General features: G+C 37.3%; 1 protein-coding gene across 1 annotated transcript in view; it reads left to right on the top strand.

Annotated features, from left to right (window-relative positions):
- The window catches only part of LOC137623859 (uncharacterized), a 166,246-nt gene that overhangs the window by 45,030 nt on the left and 109,166 nt on the right, over nt 1-12,050 (top strand). The window contains exons 6-8 of the mRNA XM_068354670.1: nt 6,500-6,606; nt 8,338-8,440; nt 11,313-11,490. Of these exons, the coding sequence (XP_068210771.1) occupies nt 6,500-6,606; nt 8,338-8,440; nt 11,313-11,490 (388 nt within the window). The remainder of the gene's footprint in view (nt 1-6,499; nt 6,607-8,337; nt 8,441-11,312; nt 11,491-12,050) is intronic.

Raw genomic sequence — 12,050 nt, 5'->3', positions numbered from 1 at the left:
GTACATAGGAAAATTCTGAAATTTCATTTGTTCCTACATGAATACAAGCTAGACGTTCAATTTTGCTTGCAGCAGAAAACTGTATGCATGTACTATTGCTGCCTTGATAATTTTGGCATTTTAATATTTTTGCCTTCTCTTTCGAGAATAAATAGATGTGTGTGCAAACAGGCTGTCGTGTTCTAGGGATGAATTTAAATAAAGAATACAAAGATCTGCAGTTGTTTCCGTATGAAGTTGCAAATATGACGGTTTATTGTACAAACCTGCCTTTAATCTCATTATCCCTGTTCCTGTTACTGAGCAAACAGTCATCACCTCACTATGTAGGGCAATATGATGACAAAGACACAACCCTAAACCTAAGGAATTTGGTCTTTCTTGGACATCCTGGTACTTTATTCTGTTGGTGGGAGACAGTCTGTAGACTGCTGCCAGGATTTCTAAGACAGACCCTGTGGTGTCTTCTTGACACCTGATTCACCCTTGGAGGCACTGAAGGACGTGACACCTGCTAGTGGTGTCTACTGCTGTTAAGAATCCGTTGTGTCCTCTTTCCCCATGGGAATGTTGTCATTAGTTTCCGAGGCCCCAAAAAAGGCGAGCAAGAAGAAGCGTGCATGTTCCTCATTCTCTTCTAGTTCTTTAATCTCCTCTTCCTGGTCTTCGTTAGGGCCCTCAAACTATATTAATTATAAGAAAAAGAAATTAATAAAAAAAATTAAGGCAGACTTGATTAACAGGAGTCTCGTAAGACTCAGACCAATTTCTATACCCTCTTATGCATAAAAGAAATGGTTTGAAGGGCACCAGTCTTCTCCTCTCTTACTTTCCCTGGACAATTAAGGTACAAGACATGTATTTGGGTCTGCCTCTAGTGATCCTTCTAAAGCCTAGAGAATATGCTTCTCAGCAAAACCCTCCTATGCATAGCTGTAACAATGATAAGTAACAGGTGCCACCAAGAATGATTTTTCAACAATCCACGGAGTGGAGAGAGGGAGGAAGTTCCCATCATATCCCTTCTTTATCCAAAAAAGTTACATTCGGAGAACAATCTCTCGGATCGTCTAGCATCTCTCTCTCTTATCCTTTGGAGACCAGGACACCTAGTGTCTCCTTAACCTAAGAGGGAAAGGCTGAAAGATTTTGGAATCTTAGTGACAATCCCCAATCCCTTCTTCTTTGGCAGAGTACTCCAAAGGGAAGGATCAATCTGCTCTTGTTCCTGTCGAGTCCTCCCTTTGGGAGAGGGGAGAGGACTCTTGGTTGAGGTAGTGTTCTCATTTTCCTAAAACGTGTCTGTTTCCGGTGGAAAATGAGAATCCCAAGTCTGAATCCACCTTGCTTAAGGTCTTACCCCTCATCACAGTTAAACAACCCTGGAGAGACCTCCTCAGAACCCATCAAGTGTGGGATAATGGAGATTGATCGGAGCTTTGGCAACCCTCAAGGTTCAAAACCTGCCCTTGGGCTTCCATGGCCAGTGCTTGTATGGATCTTCTTGTTCTTGGTAAGTTCACAGGTCACAGGGCATAAGAATTCCCTCCTGTCAACCCACTCCAAGCTTCTGCCTCCAGCACTTACCCGGCAGCGAAAGATTTAAGTACTAGAGAAGGCAGTTCCATTGCCTCTTCCAGTTGATGTAACAACACTGACAGTAGGTACTACAACTGTCAGATTGAAGTATGAGAGCACTTCATTCTCAGCCGTTGAGTCTACTGCAGTAAAAGCTGTGGATATGGCCGGCTTGTAAGCTACGAGTTAGATATAGAGTTGGCCCTCCTTATTTTCTGGTTTGATCTTTGTGGATTTAGTCATTCGTGATACAGAAAACTGTGTGACATATTAGATAAAAAATCACATACGGTCATGCATAATTACTCACACTATGTTACTATGTAAAGGGCAAAATTTTAAGACCAGTTTTGGATGAAAAGAGTCAGGGTTTGCCCATTACAAGAAAGATACTTTTGGAATTATCAAAATATTTATTTTCTTGACGTCAGTTGTGTTGTTGTTAGGGTATTCTAATTGCATAATGTTCATTAATAGGATAATAGTTTGGAAGGATTGACTGAAAATCATATATACTCAATTTAATTGTGGTATATATCCTTACTGGTAATTTTAATTTTATTTATTTACTCGAACTTCGATGTGTTAATCTGTTGGTAGGCTAGCCTAATTGTCCAAAACCTTCAATTTTCCATATTTGTACTGGTAATTAATTTTTTCAACTTACATAGTAGCTAGGAAGGATTGACTTGAGAGCGCATGATATGCTTTGTATAGTCATACACTGTAATTGTGTGTTTAAGTAAAATAGAAATAAGAATTTTTTTTCTTTATTACAATACTTCCGTCATCAAAAACTAGTTTCAGAGAACTAGTAATGTTAACATTATTTGCCAAGAGATGGCGGTAGTAGTGGTTGTCCGAAACCTCAAAATTTGCATGTTATCGGTATTCAGGGTTGCCATTCGTACGATAATTATGTACGATTATTTTGTGTTCGTTTGTTCGTTAGGATTGACGATGGAGCGTATATTAAACGAACGAAAGATTTCCATTTTAGGCGGCGAGTTTGGGAAAAACATTGTATAAATTGCATTCATTTCGTTCATTTTTGAAGTTCTAAGAAAAATTAGGTAACACAACATTAGTAATAACACAGTCATCATATAATCAATAATTGGTAAATAACCTAAACACAGATGTGTAAATGCGTTCGTTTCTTCTCTATGATCAGAAATGAACGTAAACAGAACAATGGTTTCCATTTTTTATTGTGCTTTTTAGCGTGTTTAGAAAACGCAAGATATAAAATCGCCTTTACTTTGTTAATTTTGATTTTCAATGATACAACAAAAGCTACTCTATGCAGTGATGATTTTGCTATTCATCAGTTGTCTTATACAATAGATATGACTTGATCCTTTTAAAATTTGTCCTAATTTTAGGTTGTTTTACAAGGGGAAATATACAGTATTTACACCCATCCTGGTTGTAATTTTAACCTTTTTGAAGGTATTAAAACTTAAAGCATTTTAAATGTTTGATTTATTTATAAGAACAATTTAGTATTAGAAAAAATATAGTATAGTACATAGAAAGTATTGAAAATGGGTAGTAAACACGTTTGAATAGGCAAGTTGCTGTTTGCCATGGCCCTAATGGAAATATTCCTGTGATGTGTTTTCGAAATATGCGATTTTCGATTTATGTGAAGCCATTGATTGATCAAATTCGCTCATAATTCGGGACCCTACTGAATTTAGAATTTATATAGAATTATCAGTAACTTCTTGATATGTTAACAAAAAATTTACTTATTTCAAAATAAATCTGTTTAAAATTACCATTACATGATGAAATAAAATCTGTTCAATTACAATTATCAAGTTTTAATTCAATTTGATCAACACTAGCAAGCACATGAGTTTGATTTTTTTTTTTGTGTTTTTCACTTGTGGTAGGATAGAGAGAGAGTTTATTTTTGTGTGTGTTTTTCACTTGTGGTAGGATAGATATTGTATTCATACATTTATAGAAAAAAAAACTACTAATAGTGTAATTAAAAATTACGATTGAAAAAGATAATTGTGCATCATTAAAGCATTTTCACTTTTGATTTTCAATTTCTGGTGCATTTCAAATATCAGCTGTTAGGGATTTTTTCTTACTCTATAGTATCATTCAGTAGTGTTAGATACAAACAAGTGTTTTGTTGAAACTCATACAAAGCGTGATGTGGCAGTGACTAGTTCAATGAGTCGCGGTGATGATGTTCGGTTTATGAGTCATCATACCTTGCACTGCACTTGTTAATAATGTACAATTACCTTTAAAAAGTAGTAAGAACTAAAAATACCATGATAAAAACCACATGAAAAGAATGTAGCGCAGTACAGTGGATTACCTAGTATGTCATTCAACTACAGGTAGGTAATGGCCATTAAGTTGGTGGGTTATGAGTTGACCCACCCTAAGGCAGCAAGCATTTGCCGATTCTGGATTTTTGCACCTGTCTCAATTACCTAACCCCTAGGAATAAGGACTGACTGTACAACTGGCCTGGAACAGTAGCTTATGTTGCTTCGTCTCGTGATCTGTCTGATCCTGAAGCTAAAAAGAATTACACCAACCTCATCCTGTTAGGGGCGAAACTGGTCACCTACATAGCGCATCAGTTGGTAACCAGTGGGCTAACAGGCTTTTGAAGAGGAGTCACAGTAGCAGCATGCTTCTCCAATCATTTGGGACAGGATGCAGATATTTCACTTCCTTGGACATTTTGACACTCCTCCCACAAAAGGATATCGAGAATGCCATCGACAAGTGGAGAAAAGAGTCTTGACTCCCTTATCTTCAGAGAAGTGACCTTCAAAGGCTGCAGCCTTTCTGTAATAGCTGCTGCCAAAGCATCTTCCTTCCAGTACAGAAGCAGCGGATGATGAATCCTAGGTCACGATCTGCACCTCTAGGGAGGGAACCATGCTACCCATTTTTGCTCATAACCTGTCTGTGCCAGGTTGGGTGGTAGAAGAAGGAGGGGAAGTACTAATCAAGATCAGAGAACCATTACTCTAAATCTACAAGTGTGGGGGATGCCTGTCAAGCCAATGTGCAACATGGTAGTGAGATATCACAGAAGGTCAGGTGGTGTAAATCATATAGGACAATTACCACCTTCCTTTTATCAGCTCTTGTCCTCCAATCACTTGCTCTCCAACTTACATCAGAAGTAAAAGTGATAGTGAAGAAAAATTCGCTAGAAATCATCCAATTATTGTTGAAGTCAATAGGAGGGTGGAGTTCCTGTCATGTCTCTCTCCTGTGAACACATTTGTTCTACAAATGCCATTCAAGATGGAGACAGGGAGTACAGTTTGTGTAACCTTCAAAATGGATGACTTTATGCACTCTGTTCCAAATAGCGGTCCACCAATCCGACTGAAAGTTCAGCATCCTCCAATCCTCAACACTTTCAGTTTCCTGTGGGACTAGAATCGTCGGATGAGCTCATGTGGTGACTGGATGACAAAAATCTAACAAATGAGTTCCACTCGACTCTCTACCTCCAGATGCTGGTTGGATGACAAAAGCTTAACAAAAGGTGTCTCGCTCGATTTTCCACCTCCAGAGATGCTGTTCACAGACACTTTCCAGGAGGAATGGGCCGCACAACTGAGAAAGTAGACCTCCTCAGGACTGTAGTACAATGACACATAAAGATCGTGCACACCAACCTTTTGGAAATGCAAGCAGTGGTCCTGGTACAGGAATCTTTCCAATAGACTGATATGGTACACCGTGCAGTGACGGGCAGCGGCAATGCTACTTTAGTAGCCCATGTCAACAAGCAATGGGGTACAGTGTCCCAGCCCCTCTCTGAATTGGCAAAGCAGGCACACACATGGGTTTGCAACAATGCAGTGGAGCTATCAGAAAGGTACACTCTAGGCAAGAAGAATGTCTAGCGGATTCACTCAGCCTTCTGGGGCCATTAGCAGTCCTTATAACCCTGCGTGATAGAAAGACTTCTTGCCCATTGGGTGTCCCCACGGATTGACTCGTTTGCCATTCAGCTGAACAAGAAGCTTCGTGTGTTTTGTTCTGCAGTCCAAGACCTGTCAGCAGCGGTGAAAGACACTTTCCAACATCCTTGGCATAACCTATCTGTGGAGCAAGTGCTAAAAGCAGGAATCGGGAACCATCTGGCAACCTTTACTGCCCGCTACTTGCGGGTGTATACCCACAAGTCCCTTACATTCTCCTAGGGACCTATGGTAACTCCTCAACAGTTTGTGTAGTGAGGCCGCCTAATGGGACAAGAAACATTTTGTCCTAGGTAGTGGTCACTATAAGTCCAAGAATGAAAGCTAAGAATTTTTGTCCTTTTTCCTATCTTCTTCCCTTGTGGTTAGCAGTCGGGCCATTGTGTAGCCGGACCGAAGGATCAATGTATGGACGCTACTCAACAGAGAACATTTTCTTTACAATTTTGTTTTTAATTACTTCCCCATCTTTCTGCTTGAGGGGAAGGATGGATATATTGTATGCATACCCATTTCTCCTATAATGCCTATACATTTAAACATTCATATCTGGAAAGCTATAGATTTTTATAAGACCATTCACGAGGTTTACAGGAGTCATGGCTTTTGTTCCTATACAGGCCCAAATTACATTGACAATTCCCAGGTCAGTAAATCAGTCAGTTGGTTTATAGGGACATCCACCCTCCTAGGGATGAGTCTCCTATTTAAGGTTGAAAGTTTGTAATATGTAAAGGAACAAATCACAGGTTTTTTTTTTTAATCAATTTGTATATTTCCTAACCATACAAATCTGAGACCTTTACGATACACTTTATGCCTCAACCACTCTGCAAGTCCTAGGTCAAAGGTTAAATACAAGGTAGTGCTACCTGTGATTTAAATGTAACGTAAAATAGTGAGTGGTTCATCAGTTGAATGAACTTTTATTATTCCAGGTGCGTCTAGCAGCATCAGTGGCTTCAAGGAAGTTTTTGCTTTCACTCCCTCCGGTAGCAAGAGAAAAGTTTTTCCCTCTGCTTTTGCCTCGTTTATGTCTTAATAGGTAAGTTTTCAGTTTGGAGCTTAATGAGTTCCTTTCCTGCCAGACTCAATAGACAAATAAGAAGACTCCATCTTGAATGTTTACACATTAATTTTCATTTTATTTTAAGTGTGTGTAGATTGAAAAGAATTTTAACTCCGTTCTTTAGAAATCAGCCAGTTCTGGATTATTCTTGATTTTGCTCATTCCCATTAGTTTTAACTTGATTTTGTTGATCATTTCCTTTTTATGATATTAATTTGTTATTTAGAATCTTTGGCATTTGATTAAATGTAAATAGTAATGCTAATTTTATTCCCATGTGTCATACTGTTGCTGCTAAAGCTTTAAGTCTCCCATTTCTTTATTTGACCAGACTTTCTATACTGCACTTCACAAAAGGTCCTCAATTTACAAACATTCAAATTACGAACATTGAAAGATACAAATATATATATATATATATATATATATATATATATATATATATATATATATATATATATATATATATATATATATATATATATATATATATATATATATATGTGTGTATATATATATATATATATATATATATATATATATATATATATATATATATATATATATATATATATATATATATATATATATATATATATATATATATATATATATATATATATATATATATATATATATATATATATATATATATATATATATATATATATATATATATATATATATATATATATATATATATATATATATATATATATATATATATATATATATATATACATACATATACCAAAGGCACTTCCCCCAATTTTGGGGGGTAGCCGACATCAACAAGAACAAACAAAAAAGGGGACCTCTACTCTCTATGTTCCTCCAGCCTAACCAGGGACTCAGCCGAGTTCAGCTGGTACTGCTAGGGTGCCACAGCCCAACCTCCCACATTTCCACCACAGATGAAGCTTCATACTGCTGAGTCCCCTACTGCTGCTACCTCCGCGGTCATCTAAGGCACCGGAGGAAGCAGCAGGGCCTACCGGAACTGCGTCACAATCGCTCGCCATTCATTCCTATTTCTAGCACGCTCTCTTGCCTCTCTCACATCTATCCTCCTATCACCCAGAGCTTTCTTCACACCATCCATCCACCCAAACCTTGGCCTTCCTCTTGTACTTCTCCCATCAACTCTTGCATTCATCACCTTCTTTAGCAGACAGCCATTCTCCATTCTCTCAACATGATATATATATATCAACCTCATGGTAAGTACTTAGCTTAATACCTGCAACATCTTTATGCTCAGGTAGTTAAGAGATGGGTAGGAGTCATCACTTTTGCATTTCCACAAGACTAGATTACATTGGAAATTTCCTGTTTAGTAAATTACCCAATCTTGGTTATAGGGACATCTGCCTTCATAAAGATAAATTTCTTATTAAAGGGTGGGAGTTTTTATTCTTTTAGGAATAAATCACAGATTTAAATAGTATTCTACATTTATCCCACTTGTGTTCATTAAGTTACACTGCCCTTCTCAATCAACTTGCAAGTCTTGGTTAAGATTTTAGTGTAGGTTAATTTATCTGCCGTTTGGGTGGGGTCTACCTATTCCCAGCCCGATGCTATTACTAACTCGTAAAACTTTAAACAGCTGTTTGATCTTCACTGAAGTCATACTTCTATTAATGAACCCAGGTTTGTTTAGTTAGGAAACTTAGAAATTACTATTAAAATTTTGATTTTTTTCAGGTACTATGTTGCAGAAGGAGTAAGGTTACATTCGCAAGAAACTTGGCGTCAAGTAGCAGGTGCAGATGGAAGGAGCTTGGTTGAGAAGTACATAGATTCAGTGGTTAGTTATATTTTGTCTTGTGTTTGTTTTGAATTATGTACAGTCTGATTATACAGCAAACTAGTTCTGATATTGTTTTATGAGTGTTTGTTGTGAGCAGAGCCCACAAGTTATTGTTACTGATCTTTTGAGATTCATTGATGTTATGCAGAATCCATTATTGAGGTTACAGTTCAAAAAATTTTAAGTATGTACATAGGTAAGTGCTCTGTTACACAATACCCTAGAGACTGAACCTACACAAATTTGATCAGCATGTAAGCTCACTCTCTCTCCCCCATCATGAGTCCTCAGCATCTAGGAATCACAGCTTTCTCAGGATGTTACTGGCGGGGGTCACATCTAACAATCTACAAAATGTTCATTGGTAGGATCAAAGGGGTGATCATGGGTGGCAAGTAAACGAGAAAATTATTACTCCCAACAAGTAAGATTTGGTTGAAGATGGACATTCATATGTTCCTAGAGGACAGCGTAGACATCTGATGGCACTAAGTAATTACAAAACCTGTGGTTTTGTGTAGGTATTTCCTAGCAAAATAGTAAATGCCCTTCTATTCTTAGATTAAGTAGATTATGAGTTCCCAAGGTTTGTACAATAGTGTACTAACACACATCTGCATAGTTTCCCCTAAAATTAAAATTTATTTTTCTTATCCCCTGTCCCTGCTAAAGTGTTTTTTTTTTTCAGGGATGTGCCTATGACATAGGCCTGTTTCATCAGCATGGTAAATTTAGCTAAGATTTTTTAAGTCAGGATCAAGTATAATCTAGTGGGAAAGTGTTGAAATAGCATTTATAAGCATCAACACTAGTAGACTTAAATTGAAAATGATATTTAATTTCATTCATTATTTCCAGATTAGGGGTTCTTAGAGATATTTAATTGTCTAATTCCATAATGGCTCTTGAAGTTCCCCAGTCACCTTTCTGTGATTGAACAAAGCTTCATGATCTTCACTTAAAATAAAAAAAAAAAAATGGCATATTGTGAGTTGAGGGTTTTTTATTTTGTATGATTGCGTGTAAATCCAGTTTTTAGGAATTAGGCTGCTTCATGTCTTTCCACCAAGTCTTGGATGCTAGTTTCTAAACCAACAATGCATAATTATATTGCCATTTGATGCAGTAATTTATGATGGAACTAATCTTGTATTGATCTACCCTTCAATGTAGGGCACCAGTTCTGGTGAGGGGCTATTGAAAACCTGTAATTTGTTCTAGTGTAAAGTTGTCTGTATTAGTTCTGATTTTGGGTTACTTAGCGTGGATTTTCTACTTTTGTAAACCAAAACATGGAGTGGGTTTAATGTTTCATTAATGTTTTTTCCTAAGAGGTATGATATACTCTGTGTCATATTGATACCTTAAGGCAGAACTATCTCAAGGGTCATTCCATGGATTATAAGGGTGAGTTTATACTTGAGGTAGGACTACCAACATTTTATGTGGCTTCTCCACTGTAAGTAGGCAACAGTGATTGTATTCCCCCTATAAATCTTTGCTCATATAAGGGGGATAATCTTACTCATGTGCCTCTCTAATTATGTTGCCATCCATTTTGGTATTGATTACAGGACGGAGATTTTGGGGCAGTTCCTACTGGTTCCTTAAGTGGAGAAATTGATCACCTTTTTGATATTCTCAATCAAGGCTTTTTTTTCCTTTTATAATTTTTTTTTAATTGAGAGGCCACATGGTAAATTCAGTACCAGCCTTCGGACAGTATCTTGAAACAGGTGACAGAGCTATGTAACCTTCATAAAAAGAATAGAAAGTATATAATATTACCTTTAGGTTTTTTACCCATTTCTAGTAACACTTGCATTAGAATACTTAAACCTTGATTTAATTGACATTTTTAAGGTCAGTTTAGACATCATTACCTATTGTGGCAAACAACCCAGAATATCCTTTCTAAAGGGAAGTAAACTGTTGGTGGAAGAATGTTCTCCTGCAAGATGTTAAAAATTGATGGCTCTTTCAACTTTGGTTGGATTTCAAGTTGACTATATACACTTGAACTGTGCCAATGGATCTGATTTATGCATTTCAGTTAATGAACTACTCAAAAAAAAGAGGCTTTTATAAGACTGATGACAATCACTGAATGGCAGGTACGATGGCGAGGGAATACACACCTTACCTGTTTTTGCAGGAATATGGAAATGCAATAGACTTCTCTCTGTTTCAGTGCTACAAAGGGAGTTGTCGCATCTGGCGACTTCTTGTATTCTTGTGAAATGGTCCTAGAATTGTGTTTGGACAGTCTATGGTGCTCATGAGGACTCATAGGTTGTGGATACACACACCTCTTCATACCAAAGAAGAGCATGGTGAACCTTTTTCATCTTATGCTTGCCTGATGATGCCAGAGACCATTTGCCTGGTTACTCCTGAGAATTACTTCAGTCAAGCAAAGGGAGTTGACCAGATTTGCATACATTGAGGATGACAGTTTGTGGTCATATTGGTTGCCTGTCTTTCAGGGTCATGTTCAGGGTTCAGTTTTATTCTTGTTAGGATAGTAGGTCCCTGGAGTAGGCTGAAATTCCTTCGTCTTATAAAAAAATTGAAGCAGCTCTGGATGCCTATTATACTACACAGCATTCTTGAAATTTTACAAGATTGTTACCATATATGGAATGATCTAAGTAATCAAACAGTAGAATCATGAGAACTTCAGAAAACTGGTGAAAACTTTTATTGATGTGGTTGGGATGTCACATTTAATTTTTTATGTGGTACTGTTTATTACATTTGCCATTGATCTTATTTTCTTTCATTTATTTTTATCCCAATTTTATATGGTGGTGCATATCCTGTATAACAGTTATCAGATATTTCATTCAATAATGCTAAAACCTCTCAGGTTGCATACTACATAGAGGCAACTGGAGCTGACAATCACGCAGTCCGAGAAGCTGCCTGTGCGTGCATAGCAGAACTGGCTCTCAAGATTGCCAAGGAGGCAGTGAGAAATCATGTACCAGATTTGCTGCAAGCTCTCACTATTTGTTTTAATGACGACTCCTGGCCTGTGAGGGATGGTAAGTTAAAGCATCAGATATATTTTATTTAATTGATAATATGATATATATTCTATTTATTTGATAATGTCATGAACTAAAATTTTTCAATACATGTCTTAAAGCATTGCTCTTGTATTTGCTATAATTTTATTTAGTTGATAATGTGATAAACTTGCAGTTTTCAATATTAATCTTACCCGATGATCATGTAGCTGTCAACTCTGTTGCCCGACAGAAATCTACGGTCGGGATACGCCAGCGATCGCTATACAGGTGGGGGTGTACACAACAGCGCCATCTGTGAGTAGGTACTCAAGTACTTCTTGTCAACAAGAACTCAATTTTTCCTCTGTCGTGCCACCGGCAAGACCTACTAATACGCCGTCCCTAACTGGATTTGTTTTCACAACTTTTTGGTGAAGTACACTATTCCAGTTTTGAGCTTTCACTATGCAGGGGTTTTATTTTCATTTCAAAACTTGAACTCGTTTTGGATAGATTTAATTATGGTGACGAAGAGAGTATGGACTCTCTTTCACTTTTAAATGGCCGACCCTTCCCTTAGACGGAAGTGTTGG

The sequence above is a fragment of the Palaemon carinicauda genome, chromosome 30, assembly GCF_036898095.1.
Source record: "Palaemon carinicauda isolate YSFRI2023 chromosome 30, ASM3689809v2, whole genome shotgun sequence".
Taxonomy (NCBI): domain Eukaryota; kingdom Metazoa; phylum Arthropoda; class Malacostraca; order Decapoda; family Palaemonidae; genus Palaemon; species Palaemon carinicauda.
This window is presented reverse-complemented; position numbering and strand designations above follow the sequence as displayed.